Consider the following 18,821-nt stretch of genomic DNA (forward strand, 5'->3'; position numbering starts at 1 on the left):
CTTTCCCCTTAACTAGCCTGTCAGATTTGTGATTATTTGGAAATGTTTTCAAATTGAAAGAATAGCACAGATTCCTGGGTGACACAACAGAGCTCCATGCCCAAGTTCAGAGATTTTAGTGTTTGAAGATCTGTATTTCTTACTCCAAGTAATTCAGTTCTGTGGCACATGCCCGTAGTTAACTTCATTCTCGGTCACAAGAGTCGTGTGCAGAGGCTGATGTATGTTTAGACAGTCATCTTGACCTGTGTTGTAGCATCATACAGTTTCATTCTTGAAAGCCTGGGTAACGCTTTCTGTCTGGCTTCGAGTGTGGGGAGAGCACCGCTCTGTTTTCGCTAGGAACAGACGTACACCGAGGTGTAAATTGCAAGGAGAAGTTTCTGGCAGTGTAGCAGCAGACTGGCTGACTGCAAGAGTGGGTCTGGTCACCTTGGCTTAAGCTCACCCTTGAGTGAAACTGTCCTGTTAATGTCTGTAACTGTCAACCTAAGGGTATTGCATTGTCTCAATTTCCCCTTTAAGAGCTGCTGAGTTATGTAGCAGTAGGTTGTCTGCTCCTTTATCTCCTGGGCTAAAGATTTGTTGAAAATATTTGTATTTCCCAAACTCTTCCAAGAGTTTTAGGGATTCACAGTTTGTCGATTTGCTATTTTGCTGCAGGTGGAAGTTGCAACTCCATGAACTGACAAAACTTCCTGCTTTTGTACGTGTGGTATCATCAGGAAATCTTCTAAGCCATGTTGGTCACACCATCCTGGGCATGAACACAGTGCAGTTGTACATGAAGGTCCCAGGAAGCAGAACGCCAGGTGAGTATGATCTCTTCTCATGGGAAAAACGGGTTCTACTGCTGTGGTGCTGATTGACTGCACTGCAGATTTTCCATGTCTTGCAGCATGCATAAATACGATAAAACTGTACATATGCAGGATTTTTTTATCTTTCTTGTTTCACTGAGCTCTGCGTGTACAAAGTACTAAATTACCTTGTAGTGGACATTTCTGGATTTCTGCAGTGCTAGGTAATTACCGTACTGACTTCTTGCATACAAGGCTGGATCCTCTAAGGGGAAAAAGAGGATGGGTTTATATATTCGGATAGTACTTGTCTTTTCCATGCCTTGAAAGTTTTTATAGGCTTTCAAGGTAGGTCTTGTGCAATCATAGAAATCAGTACACTTAGATTCTTTATTGTCTGAGGGTAGGACTCAGCTCTCCATAATGAATAGTGCTCTGTTAGGGCACTGGACTGAAACTTGAGGGATCTGGACTAAATTTCAGGGTCTGTTTTTACTGAAGTACAACGGTAGATAATTTCATTAGGGATTATGGCTCAGTTTTCCCATTGTCAAACAAAGATAAAATACTGGCATTTCTACATTGATTTTGAAAGCTCTTTGGGACAGATTTTCTTACCACTTGTCTACTCAGTGCCTGAAGTCATGAAGTTTTGCTCCTGACTGGGACTGTCAAGAGCTATCATAAAGCACAAAAATCTAAACTTCAGCATCTTGAGGCCTTTATTTTTCCAAAAAGGAAACTACTGAAGTGGTGGTCAGATCTGCAAGATTGGAAGTTCCAGCTTTTCGTTTTCCAAGAATTCTCTGGTCACTGGTAGCTTAATTGCGCTTCTTAACGTTGTGAAGCATCTAAATAGTGTGTGTGTGTGATATAAAAGTATGTACAAATACTTAAACTGTGATATAGAGGTTTTTTTAGTAATTGTAACTTTGCTTTTTGATAGGTGAGCCTTGTATGAAGTGTGTTTATTTTTCTCTAAATTTCAGGTCATCAAGAGAATAACAACTTTTGTTCAGTAAATATAAATATTGGTCCAGGTGACTGTGAATGGTTTGTTGTCCCTGAAAGCTATTGGGGTGTCATGAATGACTTCTGTGAAAAGTAAGCTGGGCATGCTGTTTTCCTCTATTTTTGTCAAGTTCTCTGTTCCTTTTTCACACCTAAGGGGGGAAATTACTGAGCGTGTTGTAAAAGGACGTTATTTTACGCGTTTTCCATGTAATCAGGAAAGTCTTTTAAATAAGTCAAAATGCAAAATCTACATTTTATACAAAATACGATATTTGTACAGTGTACAGAAATCTTGATTGCTTGTGATACCTTTGCTCTCAAAAAGTAACATTAGGTCTATTATTTATTTTTTCAAACACAGGAATGAAGGAAATACAAGAAGTGAGAGAGTAGTAGTAGCAAATGCTCATCTAGGTTCAAGATTCAAATTTACACTGCACTAAGAGGGGTTCAGAAGTTCAGTATGAGCATAGGCTGTCTGCTACCAATGTGTATGACATGGCATCCATCCGGTTTTCATAGTAGTAACATTTCCACACCAGAAAATCCATCGCAGTCCTTGGTGTTTATCTGTCACGCATGTTAAAGCTGACCTCTGCTATGACCAGTCGGTGATGCTCTTGTCATGGCTTCGAGGGCTGTTACAGTGGAGTGATGGAACAAAGTTGGGGATGAAGGAATTGGGGTTTTGTTTTGGGCTTTTTTTAGTGTGATGGAGTAAATACTTTCCTGGTGATCTTTATTATGGTTAATACAAGCAAGTACAGAGTCATTGGTATTTTGGCATGGTTTCATGCTCTATTTAGAGGGAGAGCTGCATTTACTCAGACCCCAGGAGGTGTCATGGTGTGCTTTCCATACACTTAGATGCTTGTAGCTGGAAAAGTTGAGGTGCACTGACAAACACACACAGACAGGCACCCTCCTCTCCCTCCTGCCCCCTCAAAAAAGGGGGGGGGGGGAGCAATTGTGGCAGATTTTTTTTTCTTATCTTGTCCTGTTAAAAGTGGACTAAGCTCTTGACTTCAGAACTTTGGTTCCAGAGCTCTGCGAATTCGTTTCTGTACTCTGTATTTTCTGCCTATCTACTGACAACTGTTCTTATTTCATCCACCTTTACAAAGGTGAGCCATCTCAAAGTTGTAATTCTGGTGACGCCATTGCAATGTCTCTGATGATCTTTATCCCCGTGTCACTGTCTTCCTGAGGGTGACAGAGAAACTAAGATCTTGGTAACCTCGTGAAAGAATGTCTGAGAGATGCAGTGAATTGGCTTTAAAAACTAAAAAATTGCGAATGATCTCTCGTGATGCAGTATAAAAACAGTATAAAATTGGGATAAGGATGGGAGAGAAGGATGTATTTGGCATAACCGCAGTGGAAGAGTTCGTGCTTAAGGAATCCATATGGAGGTGTTTTTGTGCTTCTCAGGAGGGTCGATATTCGTTGGCTGAACATAGCATAGACCTGTGGATTGCAGTTGAGATGGTGCCAACAGGTTGCTTGCTGTGTGGACAGGCTTTACACACGTGCACTGACAGTACAAGTACGCGGTTGGCACTGTTCAGACAGAAAGCATTCTGAAGGGCTGGTGTGGTCTGTTTATAATATGAGTCACTGGTTAAAAAAAGCAGTGCTCAGCACCAGTGTCACACTAGGTCTGACCAAGGATTTGTCTGCCTCAGCATTAATAAAATACTGGGAAATATAAAGGAAAACAGAACATAACTGGAAGCCATAAACTGACTTCAGATGGACAGCCAGATGGCGAAGTGTTTTAATGTATTGCAGGATGTGAAATGTGGAGTTAGGATCAGGAATTGTATAGATGACACTTTCCTTTTGACTGGTCCTCCTGGGTTACTGGTTAGATGCAGAAAGCACATAGCGTGGTGATCAGTTTTTACAGGTAATGCAATTGAAGTATCAACCACCAGGATGTCTGCTGGTAAATGCTGAAGACTTTTTCTTCTGTTGTTTCAGGAATAATATGAATTTCCTAATGGGATCTTGGTGGCCAAACTTGGAAGATCTGTATGAAGCCAACGTCCCAGTTTATAGGTTTATTCAAAGACCAGGGGATTTGGTGTGGATAAACGCTGGCACAGTTCATTGGGTCCAGGCTATCGGTTGGTGCAACAACATCGCGTGGAATGTTGGCCCTCTGACAGGTATGGCTGAAAGTGCCGGTGCGGAGCTATGAAATTGGGCAATACTGTACTACATATGCCACAGAGCCCGCCGTTTCCTACTAAAGCACCGTGCTTTACTGGATTAAAAAAAAAAAATCCAAGTACTGTATTTTAAAACGTGTTGAAGCTTTAAATAATGCCATTGGCAAGAGGAAGAGGAGGTGGCAAGAGGAAGAGGAGGTGGCAAGAATGCAGTTTTTGCACTCATCCATTTAACAGACTTGTAAAAATTACAGTTGTGTAGCCAAGACTAGCATTAAATATAAACTAAAGTGTTTATATTAAGTCATAAGCTGTCTTGTAGGCCATTTCTTAACTTTTTCTCCCAAGATTTGTTCTACCCAGCAGACTGCACTATAGTTTGTGTGAGAGATTAAGGACTTGTCCGATCTAATTTTTTTGGACAACTGATACCGAATTGCTCTTCAGTGAAGGCATCAGGAAATGCAAACAGTTGTCAAATTTTGTCCATAAAGGAATATTAGCTTTTCCAGACCTACCGCTTTAGAAATCTTTAGTTTTCAACCGTGGTCTTGGAAGGTTTTTAGATGTGAGGATGGAAGGAAATTTCACATTTAAACTGAGATTCTGTCAGGCGTTTGAAGAGAATGTACTTTCAGAAAAAGTCCCATTTTCTTAAATAGTTTAAGGTGTGTCTTTATTTCATTAAGGTGCAAAAAATAGCCTATCTCTGGGATTGTAAGATTGACTGATACAGAGCTCACGTGTTCCATTGCAGTAATTTTTGTAAAAAGTTTTTTTGCAAAAGGGCGGGGGGAGTAGGCTGCTTAATGGAAAAGTCTGAATCATTGCAACAAATCTCTCGAGGTACAGTCTTCCTTTTCAAGACAGATCGTACACCATAGCGTTGTACAATTAAGATTGAATAGTGAGATGCAGACGTTTCAAATTTAGATTATATTTTTTTTGTAATCTGAAAGATTTTGAAATTTATTAAGTAACCCTTTTTGGAATATTGCTCTGTTTTCACCATAGAAATTGGAATACTTGTCAGTAGGTTGTTTTCACAGATAGTTGTGGCTGCTCTGGTATTGGGTGTTCTTCTAGCATCATAAATACACTTTTAAAAAGAAATTGCATAAATTCCGGTGTATTTGGAATGACTGGGTCATTGCGAATGAAGTTTAATCTAGCCCTGAAAGGTATACATTTTTATTATAATCAAATTGTTTTGGCTCCAGTTGATACTTATTTCTTAACTTGACTAATTGCTTCTGTAATTTTGTTTTTGCATAGCCTGTCAATATAAACTGGCAGTGGAACGGTACGAGTGGAATAAACTGCAGAGCGTAAAGTCCATAGTACCTATGGTTCATCTTTCATGGAACATGGCTCGAAATATCAAGGTCTCAGATCCAAAGCTTTTTGAAATGATAAAGTAAGTTTTATTTGAACATTCAGTCTACCCTTTTTCTCTTCAAGCATAAAGCAATAGCTGATTTGTAAGTAATCCTTTTTAAGATGTTTCCATTCCTGACGATCAAGCCAAAAATTATTTTTTGTTTTGTTTTTCAAAGAATCTCTTTATAGATGCCATTAATTTTATTATGTTTTATTTGATGTTACAGTGGCATAGCTTTATAATGATCTAATTCCTTTTTTGTTCAACATGCCATAGACTTAATACGGCAGTTTACAGAAATAGTTGACTTAGATGACAAAGGCTGTTCAGAGTACCTACCATAAGAAATAACAAAATTAGGTCATCAAGCAAAATAGAATTATAATGTTTAGTCATTTTTACTGCAGACTGCTCACATGCTGTTGTTTGGAGATCTACTATAAAGGTTTTTTTATCTACCATATAAATGTTTTAAATAAAGGCAGGTAGGAGTTTGACAGCCTCCTTGCCATTGCTCTTTCTTCTGAACAATGAATTAATTGATGTGCAACATGATAATTGAGTTTAGTGACATTTCTCATATGCATATTCCAAAATGCAGGAATATTCATAGAATCACAGAATGTTTTGGGTTGGAAGGGATATTAAAGCCCATCCAGTTCCAACCCCCCTGCCATGGGCAGGGACACCTTCCACTAGACCAGGTTGCTCAAAGCCACATCCAGCCTGGCCTTGAACACTTCCAGGGAGAGGGCATCCACAGCTTCTCTGGGCAACCTGTTCCAGTGCCTCACCACCCTCTCCGTGAAGAATTTCTTCCTGATATCTAATCTAAACCTCCCTGTTTTCAATTTAAGCCCATTACTCCTTGTCCTGTCACTACAGGTCCTTGTAAAAAGTCCCCTCCTAGCTTCTGTGTAGGTACCCCAGAGCATCCCTAGTAATTTTCTTCAGTGAGTGCAACATCAAGCGAATGTAAATCCCGTTGCAGCACATTATACCTAGGTTGAGGAATGAATGGACATTTCATCATGTATCATAGGTTTGTCCAAAAGAAAGTGAGGGAATGAATTCCAAAGCAAATTACTCCCCATGAGAATACTGTGGTAGCAGCACTCTCTGTTTTCCTTAAGCCTACCAAAGGAGCTTCTAGCTTGAGCACTTCTTAGTCTTACCAACATACTGGATCCACAAGCATGGAATCCTTTTATAATTTGCCTTGAAATGGACCTTTTAAAAACTGGGTGTGTTAATGTGCAAAAAATGGGAAAAGAAAAATAATTTCCTTTTTTCCTCAGTAGGCTTTATTGATGACATCCGAGCGAGACAACTTTTTACAGTAGGAATTTAATTTAGACTTGAACATCTGTTGCAGAATGGTGGAATTGGTGAAATGGGAACTTTATAAGGACCAAGAATGTTGAAGTTGAAAAGAGGGAGGTTCACAGTCACTGTAAAGCTCCCTTTCAGAATAGCATTTATGCGTGAATACTTTCTTAAAATCTAGTAACCAGTATCTAGGAAAGAGAAAATGTTTGCCAAAGGCTCGACAGTCCTGCCCCTTCAATTAATCTGTTGTTGCTCATATTCAGGATGCCAGATGTTATAAAAGGGGGAGGAGAAACTGAATATTTAGAAATGAGAAATAGGGAGAAAAGAGGCAGGGTGTTGGAGGGAGGGAGCAAAAAAGTCCATTTAAATTAAAAAACAACCACAAATTTATTTCACATTTAGTTCTATATATCTTCCCCAAGCCCAGCAGGCATCTCTTGTAAAACTCGAAGCAGTTCTGGAATGTTTTTAGCAAAATAGGATTTCGATATTCTGGCATCTCTATTTTGCATTTGTATAAGTTTGGGGGATTTTGCCATGATTTAGGCTTTAAAGGACAAAAACGTGACTGAGCATAGTGTCCTTCTCCTAGACAGTTGCTTAAAATGTTGTGAAGAAACAGAGGATGAAGCGTTAGTTTCCCATCGTCTTGCTGGCAGACAGCAGCTGAGATTTTTCTAGTGAGACACGTGAATTTCAGGTGTATGTCACAAATAAAGGAAGATGCTGAGGAGCAGATGCAAACTCTTCGGTCTTGTATTCGTTTGCTTTTTCCAGTCTACTGAAACTATTTCCCGTTTACTTGGATTAAGCCTTCCGTCCAAGTTAGTTTTCAGTCAGATCCCAAGTTCCATGATCTGTGTGCAGAGGGGAAGAAGATCCAACCACGAGCTCTGATTTGTAACTTCCGGTAGCAGTAACCTGAGGTTAACGAACTCTTCGTTGTGGTCACTTCTGTAGTTAGGGTATAGTTGTTACTGGCAATGGGTGTCACTAGAATACACAGTCTAGTATCTGACCTTGGCTTTGTAAGCATACTGGAAATTAATCTCCTTAAGGTAGGAAGGCAGTTGCTTAATTTCCCTACGGACTGCTTGTCTGCAGGAAAACAGCAGCAGCTGGGAAGTAGCTGTTACCCACTGCTTCTGGATTTTATTATGTACAAAACACAGACATTTTTGTGTTTATATGTATAGGTGTGTATGCATGTGTATAAAAACAGTTGAGAAATTGTGATTTCTGGTTGGATTTCATCTTGAATAGCTGACTTTTCATTTGGCATCAGGGAAAAAAAATATAAGTGGCTCAACTGTCATCTTCTTGCCAAAATGCAGGTCTTTATCTAAAATTGCACGGCAGAGGTATCTAAAGTGTTGAGGTGGTTTCAGTTCTGTCTCTGGGGCTTCTTAAGTATCAGAATAGTACAAAAGAATAGCACTTGGAAAATGATTAAAAGGAGTTTGTAATTCCAATTTGAAAGATAAATACAAACATGTCTTACTGGGTTATGTGAGAGTAACTGCTACAGAGGCATTAAACTAAAATGTAAGCATACATATAAATATTGGGAACCAAATTAATGATGAAAAGAAGTAGGATAGCAGTAGAGAAAAATTAATAGAAGGCAGTTTTGCTTTTGGAAGACATCTGAAGCCTCCTTATATTTTTACTTAATGTACAAATCGGTGCTGTCTTGCTAGATCAAAGGCCAAAGAGCAAAAACTGAAACTTTACCATGAGATATTTTTTAAAGATTCGATATCAACAGTAGAATCATGAGCAGGAACACAGGCAGGCAAAATGATTTAAAACTTAACAGAGGGAGCGCAGGGCTGAAGAATGGAAAAATCAACCGCCAGCCTCTTGGGTGGAAGCTAGAAGGACTTTTACAATGTGAGGAATTGCATGTGAGGAAGAGAAGAATTGTAGAGGTGGTGGGAACAGAGTGATAAAGGCTTTAAAAATTAATTTCAAAGTAACTGAAATACTGAGTTCTTATATAAAAATAGTTTTAGAAACATAAAAGAACATGACATGGGAGAAATGATTTTGCACAGAATAGTGAAGTGTGATACAATGGAATTTAGTATCAGTAAGGAAGATGAAGTGCTGAAAGAACCAGAGGGGTCAGTTTTGCATTGCCATTGGGATGGTCACCACCCGTCAAAATGTTTTATTGGCTATCTAAATATTCAGCCAGGTTTCTCGCTGCCCTTCTAGAATAAATCAGGATGATGTCTATTTTAAAATCTTACTCTCTTAAATATTTGACTGGACATGATTTACTCACGCTCTATGCCATATCTGCAAAGAATTTGAGAGAGGTACATGGTCCAGATTTTCTTTTAACTGAATTCTCACTGTACAAGAGTAAAAGCAGGCCTACAATAGTAAAAGCTGACACTTAACACCTACATTGTGACTCTGCTAGACACCTTTTTAGCTTTCTTTAGGCTTCCCAAACTTCAGAAAATTGTGGTGCATCTTCAGAGTGATAGTTTGTAGGCTTTCTCCCATTCTTTGACAGCATTAAAAAGTTAATTAATGTTTACATTTTCAAGTGCCATTACTAGGATCTGAATTTTATCCAAGGAGGGGGGAATTCACCTTCTAGCTATTGTTTTTGGCTGTGATTGCAAATACTGCGGTGGTGTTATATGTGGGTTGCATTTTGGGCAGTTCTCTTTTCACAACTGAAAGACTAGAAAACTCTTTGAAAATTCTTTGGGAGTCAGGAGTGGAGAAGAGTGATGGCAGGTGTGCAGACATGCTTCCCAAAGCATACCCAAAGACTTCCAGGTAACAGCAGAAGGAAAGAATGGTAGCTTTTAAGTTTATGTGAAATCAGGCTGTGCTGCATAAAAGAGTGCTTTGCCAGAGTTACTGAGGCCGTCGGAAGCCCTGATGCCCAAGTGAATTAATGCATGATCTATCACATGTGGTTGGCCTTAGCATCCTAAGTTCCACTAACATCAAACTTCAAAAATGTTGAAGGAGTTACAGCTAAATGAGCTGTTTCATTTTCTTGAAATTTGGTACATGAAAATACACTCTCCGTTTTGCATTATTCTTACAGTGAGGCTATTAATGAAGCCATAGATTTGTTTTAGTGAAGATGAGCAATCTGAGGGTAAAATATCAAGGGGAGGGTATCTCAAAGTAAGCCTGAGATTCTGTTAACCACTTGGAAACACATGAAAGAAACATTTTTTTAAAAAAAAAAAAGTATAGAACGTATATATTACATGTTTAAGGCTTTAAAAGGGGAGAAGGTTCAGGTTGAAAACATTTTGATGGAACCCTTGAGCACTTTGTTTTCTGTCCAATGTTTATTCTTCCCCTAAATTTTTTTCAATCTTCCTTCTGCATCTAATGAGCATGTAACGTAACCACCCTGTGGAGGAGAAAATGAAAGGCTACAAACGTTGCAGCTCAAATAAATAGGATAGCTGAGAGCTAAAAATTATTGTAAATAACATTGTAATTTAGAAATCTGGTGACATGTTTTGCCAACTTTCCTTTAGAGATACATGTGGTTCATGCAGTGCTAGACAACAAGTCACATTTTCTAGTACAGAACTGTATAAAATTGTGAAAGTAAAATTATATTAATTATTCTTATCCTTTAAAGAAGTATGGCAGGGAATTTTTGATTTTAATCTGACATTTTGACCAGATCTTTTGTTCATTTATAAAATGAGGATGAAAATTTAATTTTTTTATTTTTATTTTATTTTTTCCTCCAATGAAGGGACTTCCTTTTCTAATGCCAACCTGTCTATTTTTTTTCTTTTTACACGAAGATGCTTGTTGATAGATTTTTATATCCACTGTATGTAGGGTCATTCCTGTCAGAACCTAGGTTTTCAGACGTAGATGACTGAAAGTTGAGTAGGTGCTGAGGGAGTCACAGGTTTTTTAGGATGTTATTTAAAACAGTTCTTTGGATTAGGCTGTACCTATTTACACAAAATGTAAGCTTGTTTTGACGTTGGCAGTTCAAACTGACGTTCTGCTGAAAAATTGATAGTTCAAAATAAAATACAGGTATTGCTTTTGAAAGCACATTGTTTTGTTGTGCTTAAAAGCACTTGTGTGTTCCAACAAAAAATGAAAGATGGAGCCTGTTTGCAGGGCACGGGGCAGCACCAACATGGAACGGATCTACACAGAGGTTTGTAAGCACGTGGTCTCACTTCTACCCAAGTCATGAGTCCAGTGGTTCTTATTAGCCAGCTATTTATGAACTCCTGGGGGAAGAGAAAACTCCAGGTACAGGGTCGTGGAAGCAATCTAAGCCTACTTGAATCTTGCTATAAAGTTGCATATTGAACTGAACACCCAACTGGTTTTTGTTGCAGGTACTGCCTGTTAAGAACTCTCAAACAGTGTCAGACACTGAGGGAAGCTCTGATTGCTGCAGGAAAAGAGATTGTCTGGCATGGGCGAGCAAAGGACGAGCCAGCTCATTACTGTAGCATTTGTGAGGTCAGTAAAATTACGTGTGGGGCTTGTGTACTACTAGAATATTCATTTAAATTTTGTCCCGTCTTTTGTTGTTGTTGCCGTTTTAATTTGGCTTTTAAGGGGCAGCATCTATTACATGCTATAAGCACTGTCTTCAGAGAGCTTATCGCGCTGTTTTTCTAGACATAGGCTGTGTTTTGGTGCAGTCTCTTCCACAGCCGTGTTATTCACTAGGTCGATTTTCAATTCTCAGTTATTATAAAAAGTTGTTACCCCTTCCTGCATATAATTTGATCTGCTGAGCTTCATTTTAAAGGTGTATCTGTCTTCATTTCTGAAGTCAACAACAGCCCCAAAAGAGAGAAAATTTAAGTACATTTTCTTGACAGGACATACATTTTTGCTGAATTTTTTTTATTCTACTTTCTGTTAATGGTTTCTTTAAAGTATTGGGTAATAGTTTTCATGAAGCTTAAAAGAAAACAGAATTTTCCTACCCCCTGAAAATCAGTTTCTAGTCATTTTCTGACTGAGCCTCTTGGACAGGATGAGCATGTGACTGACTAGTAAGGAAATAAATCACAAACTTGTTTCGCAGAGAAATTTTAAAAAGGCAAATTAGGTATGATTGTTACACATCCCCACCTTACTGAGCAACCAGCCCCTGTTCAGAGTACAAGTCCTGCTTTGTCAGTGTTGACCAACAGCTTTCCCGTAACACTGTTCATGCAGACATCCTAAGTGTAGCCTTGGTGGTTTCACAGTATTTCACTTCTCTGCCTGAGCCTTCACAGGATAGTTCTCCCTGAACAAATGTAATTTTTCTCTTTGCATGCACAGGATAAGGTTCTAAATCTTGAGGAAAATAAAGTTTTCGTGTTTGAACTTTTAAAATGTGAAATGGTAACAGTTGGCTTTCTGTTTCCTGTCTACTAGGTGGAAGTCTTTGATCTGCTTTTTGTCACTAGTGAGAGCAATTCTCGAAAGACCTATGTTGTACATTGCCAAGACTGTGCACGAAAGATAAGCACGAACCTGGAAAATTTTGTGGTGCTAGAACAGTACAAAATGGAGGACTTGATGCAAGTCTATGATCAATTTACATTAGTAAGTCCAATTAATAAGTGGGTGCCTAAATACGTGATTTGTAAAGCAGTTGTAGACTGTCTTGGTACTCCGTTGTATGAGTACCGTGGACTTTCTGATTCAGGTGGAGGTATGGGTTGTGTGTGATATTAACAGAACAGAACTCTGAAGAGTCACAGTTATGTGCAATAGTACAGTAACTTACTGCAGAACATAACCACTGAGTTTTCAGGAAAAGTATGATGTTACAATTCATAAAGTTGTGGCTTTAAAAATCCAATAGAGATCACCTGAAGACCATAACTGGATCAGATGGAGATGGGAAGAATCAGGACAGTGAAGCTTGGAGAAACTAGCACCAGGTTCAAGAGCATCTCTAATACATTGGTTGTGGTATGAAGTCAGTATAGCAGCAGAGCATCCTATGCACTCAGACCCCTCCCTTCCCTCTCCCCACCCACCCCCTCCCAAATCAGCACTGTCCTTCTGCTTAGCAAGTGGATGCTCTTCAACAGTTCTGTCTTTTGGCTTGGGGCCTCCTTTGCATTTCAATTTAAAGCAAAAAGCCTCTTTGCCATTATAGCTTTGTGCTATATATGGCAGCCTCCTGCTTTGAACTGTGTCAGCACAACTGTCCTAACATTTCACCCAGGTTTCGTTGTTTCAGGCAAAGATGGCTTGTTTGTAAACAGAATGAAAGCGATGCTGGATTTATTGATAAGCCTTGCCTTTCTGTCGAAGGAGACAAACGTTGGACTGAGCGTTATGAGAATTTCATGTTGCATTACATACAACAGCCCAGAAATGGCTGTGCTTTTTCGTTCGTTTCCAGGTGCTGCAGAAAATGTGTTTGGACAATTATTTCCTGTAATGCCAGCATGGTAACGTGGGACCTTCTGAGCTAAGGCCTCAGGTTAAGCGCTAGAGGCTGGCGAGAGCGCAGGACCATGTCCTCTGAATTTAATTACCTTCATTGGTCCTACAGAGCCCGAGGTGGTTGAACTTCAGTTCATTCTTGTAGGAGCTCATTGTCATTACAGTTTGTGAAATAACTGCAGTTTCAAAGTGATGATCTGTTAATAGAAAAGCATGTAAACAAACACCCGTTCCCAGATACGTCATCCAGTTGAGTGGAGATGGGCAAGAATATTTATGGAAAAGAGGAAGGAGGGAGAGAGATTTTGTGGTCTGTGTTTATAACATTATATAAGTCACAGTGGTACTGTCCCTAGAACAAGGGTTCTCAACCTGTGAGTAGCTCCCTCCCCCACCCAAGCCCATGCCTGCAGCCCTGTAGGGCGTTAGTAATTGTCCTCTTGTGAGCGCCTCCATTTCTTCTAAAGGAGGCACAGCCTCCACTGAAGAGTCATAGCCTGAAAGTGACACCTCTCAGGTCTAGGAGAAGAGTTCAGGTTTATTGCAAGGCTCAGGATGGAGATAATCTCAGGTGGCAGAGGTGCAGTAGGCCTGTCAGAGAGGCTCTGCGTTTGGGGTAAAGTATTGGGAGCAAACAGGGGGATCAGCTAGTGTTAGTGTTTCGTAGGCGGATACGATGTGGGTATAAATCATACTATTTATGGGTATAAATCATACTAGGGTATGATTTAAAGTTTCTTTAAAGACTGTGAGCAGCTTCTTGAAGGGATTCCACATCATGACAGGACTGATGAGCAGGAAAAGAGAAGAAAATGCCAGCAAAGAATTCAGTATGTTGATGGTAATGCCACGAAGTGCAGTATTACGAAAGAGTTAGGGGTCTTCCAGATCCTGTCTCCTGAAAGCAGGCGGGAACAAGGCACCTAGCTCACTCGAGTCTCGAGGCACTCAGGTATTGTCTTCCAGGATTTAAAAAAAAACCCAAACACCAACTTTGTCCCTGTGTCAGAGAGTCTGAGACCCTTTCCACAGATAACTGAACTTTGGAGTTACGTGTGAATATTTAGGGGGGGTGGAGGGGAAAAAATTGAAGCCTGCAGAGCATTTGGAAAGTCACAAGTTGACAATCTCTCCCCACTGGTAAACAGGTTGAGAATCCCTGTTTTAGAGTATATAAAGTTGTATCTGTACTGAGCCCACATGGAGCGCTCTGCTGCCGCAATGGGACTTGTTTTGGCAGCTGCCATCGTATGAACACAGACATCCCCACAGCATACTCCAGCCTGCAGTGTAGGCAGAACCCTAATGCAGAGTAGTCGTAAAATAACACGCTATCTTTGAGGAAGCTGGAAAAAAATGCCAGTGTCCACTTGGAAGAGTCCTGAAGTGTAAAAACAGTAGCGCGTGCGACTTTGAACTCTCATGGTTGCGATTGGTGCAGGTCTCAGTAAAGCAGCTGAGTTTTACACCCTTGTAGAAAAGGTAATTTAATGTTTTCTTTTTCAGGCTCCTCCATTGCCATCCTCCTCATCTTGACATTTTTTCATGGACATTAAATGAAAACTTTTCTGATATTCAGGAAGTGACCCAGTTCTGCACCACTGATTTTTGTAGCTATCCCGTAAGGCTGCTGGCTGAAAGCTGTGTCTATGCAACCTTCCAAGTGCGGAGTGTCAACCAACTGGACAGGAGAGAGCACTGCCTCCTACTCCAGAACTCAAAACAAATAAAGCTCATCCAGCTGTACTTCAAAAAAAATAATTCCATGTTTTGTATATATCTGACAAAACTGGCAACATTATACAGACTACTGACTTGAAGACCACCTCTTTTGTATTTCTCTGTTTCTGGGCTGATGAGTTGGTTTCATCCATTTTTCCCCTTCAGAATTTCCCTTGGAAAAAGTACTAGCTTAGCTGGTCATTTCTTTGTAAGGTAGTTAGAAATTTTAAGTCTTTCTTTGGGCAACTTTTTTTTTTTTTTTTAATGTGAAGAGTTAGGTGATATAAATTTTTTACTGCTTTTATGTTTTTCTGTCTTGTTTTGAAACCACGACGGTTACACTTTTGGTTCCTAAATAAAATTTAAAACAATTAACAGCCAAGTCACAAAGATAAATGGGTTGCACATAGACTAAGGAATAAACTTCAGATTTGTGATTTTTGTTTCTAATCTTGATGTAAATTTACACTATTTATAAATACATATTTATTGCTTGAAAATATTTGTGAATGGAATGCTGTTATTTTTTCCAGATTACCTGCCATTGAAATTTTAAGGAGTTCTGTAATTTCAAACACTACTCCTATTACATTTTCTATATGTAAATAAAACTGCTTAGCATTGTACAGAAACTTTTATTAAAATTGTTTAATGTTTAAAGTTTTTCTATTGTTTGAGTTTTAAAAAGATTTTATGTACAGTGCCCAGTTTTGTTCTTTTTTGAATCTGATTATATATATTTTATATATACTCTTGTGCTTGTGTATATATATAATATATATAGAAACTCGAATATAAATATGTGTATAAAGATTTAGAGACTAAATTTTTCTCGGTTTAAGTTTTACATCTATGGTAGATTTGAGGTGTCTACTGTAAAGTATTGCTTACAAAAGTATGATTATTTTTAAAGAAATATATGGTATGTATCCTCAAGACATAAAATGACCTTCAGACTGGTTTATTGTTAAATTGCACTTTTTGCAATAACAGACCAATAAATAGTTGCTGCCAAAATGTAGTAGTAGAAAATAAGTAATGGCTAAACTTTAAAGCTCTTGAAGAAAATACCGGCTTTGACGGGAAGTTTGGCACTAGTTTTAGAGGAGGAATGAAAAAGGTGAATTTGAGTTTGGGTGGGGATATTCTCTATAATTCAACCAAATCGCAACTTATATATTACAGTATGTTCTATTAACAGCTGAAAAAGTTAAGACTGAATCATCCTGGCTTCATTGTCGACCCCCAAAAAAGAACGTTGTTTTGTGGTATTCTATTGTATTTTCACATATTTTGTAATACGAATTCACTGGTAAATTTTTGAAGCACTAGGTTTATTTAGGACAAGTTTATAATATATCATTGTAACAGTTTGCAGTTTTAATGATGGTATTTATTTTAAGTTGCTCCTTTCTCATTAGCTTCTTGAAAATGCATTAAATCTAAATTTCAAAATTGATAGCTTTCTTATCGATCAGAGTTGACTGATGCAGAAGGTCCTGTATCAAACAATTTCTCATCATTTCTCATTAGTGGGGTATGTTAGTGATTGCATTGTTAAATTTTTTGTAATCGATGTGACGTGTTAAAGGCGCAGAGCATGCTACTAGTTTCTTTTGAACAAAAAGAATTGCCTCTTCCGTTGTAGCTTCAAACGAAGGGTGTTTCGGTGAAGAGTCAGTACAGCTCCTCTAACGCTGTTACAACGGTTTAACCATAGTTACCGGTGACTTTCTTGCTAGTTCTGACACCAGCTGGACAAAAGGGTACAGAGATGAAAGAACAGCGTAACAAATGCTCTTGCCAGCAAAATTATCGACTAGCAGTTAGGGAGCCAGTATTTGCAGTTCTGTACAGATGTAAGTCTCAGCTCTTGATAACAAACTCTACAAATCATAATTTTTTACTTATGTATTTTATGCAGTCATAAATATTGTAATCTTGACAAACTATGCTGCAACTGAAAAGCTACTCCTTTACAGTAGTCTTAAACCCAAATAAAAGCAAGATAACTTACCTCAACTAATGGTAAACAAAAAGTCCTCGTTTCTCAGTGCTGTAAAAGAACATTGCTAACTAGGGAAATCATCGAGAGGGCTTTGCACCTTTCCTCCCCTGGGGAAAAGAGGGTATGCCATTGCCAAGGAAGAGAATTCTTACTTCACCAGTGAACAAACAGACCAAATCAGTAGAGCGTCGGGCAGCACCGCTCGCTCTGCGTGAAGGCTTTGTCATGGATTTGAATTGCTGCAGGGCTTTAATATTTCGCAGTTTTCGTCCTTAATTACACTACGCTCCTAACCCACGGACAGTTTTGATCTATGAGCTGCTATCATTTAGAATGCTTTTTGTTCCGTTTCATTAAAAAAGCGCAAGTTACTGTTTTATCGGTTGTAGTTATTGTGAAGCACCTCCGCTTCTTCAGTCACGGAGCGCATGATGCAGGTGAAACGTTTGCAGTCTCTGGGCATCGCCAGACCCGATCGGCGGGGCAGGGCGGGGGGAGTCCTTGGCAGAACGGGGGGAGGCTAACTCGTCTTCCAAGGAACCTCAGCCTTGGGGCCCTTGAGCTCCATAGCTGGGATGTACTGCCAGTGGTTCTGATCTGCTTGTGGATACACATAGTAGAGGGCAAATTAAGGATCGAAGTGTAAAGGCGTGAAAGTGGCCAAAGGCGTGGCATTTATTGCAAGAGTTTGTGAAAGGTACAGACTAATAGAGAAAAGGCGTTAATAGGGAATAGGAAAAACCAGATACAAATGGATGGTTTTAAAAAAAAAAAAAAGTAAAATTGATTAAAGGTAAGCAGGAATTAGGAATAAATAGCAACAGTTGCTGCTGAACTGTGGATGTGAGAACTGTCCTGGAGGAGCTTGTCAACAAAGGGATCCCCTGAGTGGGGAGAAGGAGTAGTCGCCTGTTTCTGAGCTTAATTTAAGTTCTTCTGTAAATATACTCAATACAGTATTTTAAGCTTTCCTTCAGGTACTTAGCTTGGGAGCAGTACCTCTTTACTTTTTTGGAGAAACTAAGTCCTACCCATGGTTACGTTTTAGAAGGAGTGATGTTGGTAGCTGTACAAGTAAGAAGCATTTAGAGAAGGGTGACTGCAAAGTGACAAGTATCTAGTGACAGGAAGTTCCCAAAACTTCCTGAATCCGTATGGCAGACAACTTGTTGATCCTAAAGACAAAGCATCCTGAACCTGCGCCTTTCTACTTGGAAGAAGGACTTTCAGAGTAGTATTAAAATGATGCTGCTTTGCTTAAACGAGTAGAGCTTGGCTCAGTCCAGCGTAGTGGGGCAGACTCTTGGAGCAGAGGTGGACAAGGCCTGGGGCCTTCACAGTCGGTGGTACCCTGGCCACAAATACATTTATTGGTTGGGTGATGGAAGATGCAAGGATTTGACTGAGAGGGTAGGGAAGAGGGTGCTTATCCTTGGTTGCTGCCCTGATCCCAGGAAGGGGCTTGAGTAACAGTGTTATTTGTCATAGAGGACTTGGAAAAGGGTTTTAAGCCTGAGCTTCCCTAGCTCAGAGCCATTCTGTCTGAACCCATGGCAGAGAGTCATGGCCCAAAGATTCAGTGGCTGAGATGGGACCAGCAGGGAAGGGTGGTAGGGAAACTTCATCTTCCATGGCTGCTTTAGCCAGTGTGGGAACCAGGCAGAGGATGCATGCCAGTTGGGAGATGCAGCATGGGGAAAAGGCCGATGAGGGGGACAGCTTACCCCTGGGGCAGGTCAAAGCCAGCCAGTATTGACTGCTTCCAGTGTGTGGGTGCTGACAGCAGAGGAAGCAGGGATTCAGGGGATGCCCAGACAAGTTCAAGCTGAAGCAAGCTTAGCACAGGGCTCCTGCCAGCTGGGCTCCATGGAGGGTGGCCCAGGGTGCCAGGGAGGAGGCTGCTCGCAAGGCAGCAGTGGGCCTCACCAGGCCCCAGGATGGCCTCATTCCAGGAAAATAAC

The 18,821-nt window shown here is 39.8% G+C and overlaps 1 protein-coding gene across 5 annotated transcripts in view; it reads left to right on the forward strand.

Moving 5' to 3' along the window:
- Positions 1-16,587, forward strand: part of KDM6A (lysine (K)-specific demethylase 6A) — an 85,238-nt gene extending 68,651 nt beyond the window's left edge. For all 5 annotated transcript variants that reach the window (XM_010146480.1, XM_010146483.1, XM_010146482.1 and 2 more), the window contains 7 exons: positions 664-812; positions 1,790-1,904; positions 3,798-3,985; positions 5,264-5,405; positions 11,063-11,189; positions 12,105-12,275; positions 14,637-16,587. In XM_010146480.1, coding sequence (XP_010144782.1) covers positions 664-812; positions 1,790-1,904; positions 3,798-3,985; positions 5,264-5,405; positions 11,063-11,189; positions 12,105-12,275; positions 14,637-14,666 — 922 coding nt within the window. In that variant the 3' untranslated portion in view covers positions 14,667-16,587. The remainder of the gene's footprint in view (positions 1-663; positions 813-1,789; positions 1,905-3,797; positions 3,986-5,263; positions 5,406-11,062; positions 11,190-12,104; positions 12,276-14,636) is intronic.
- Positions 16,588-18,821: the final 2,234 nt, after the last annotated feature.

The sequence above is a fragment of the Eurypyga helias genome, unplaced genomic scaffold, assembly GCF_000690775.1.
Source record: "Eurypyga helias isolate BGI_N326 unplaced genomic scaffold, ASM69077v1 scaffold21242, whole genome shotgun sequence".
Lineage (NCBI taxonomy): Eukaryota > Metazoa > Chordata > Aves > Eurypygiformes > Eurypygidae > Eurypyga > Eurypyga helias.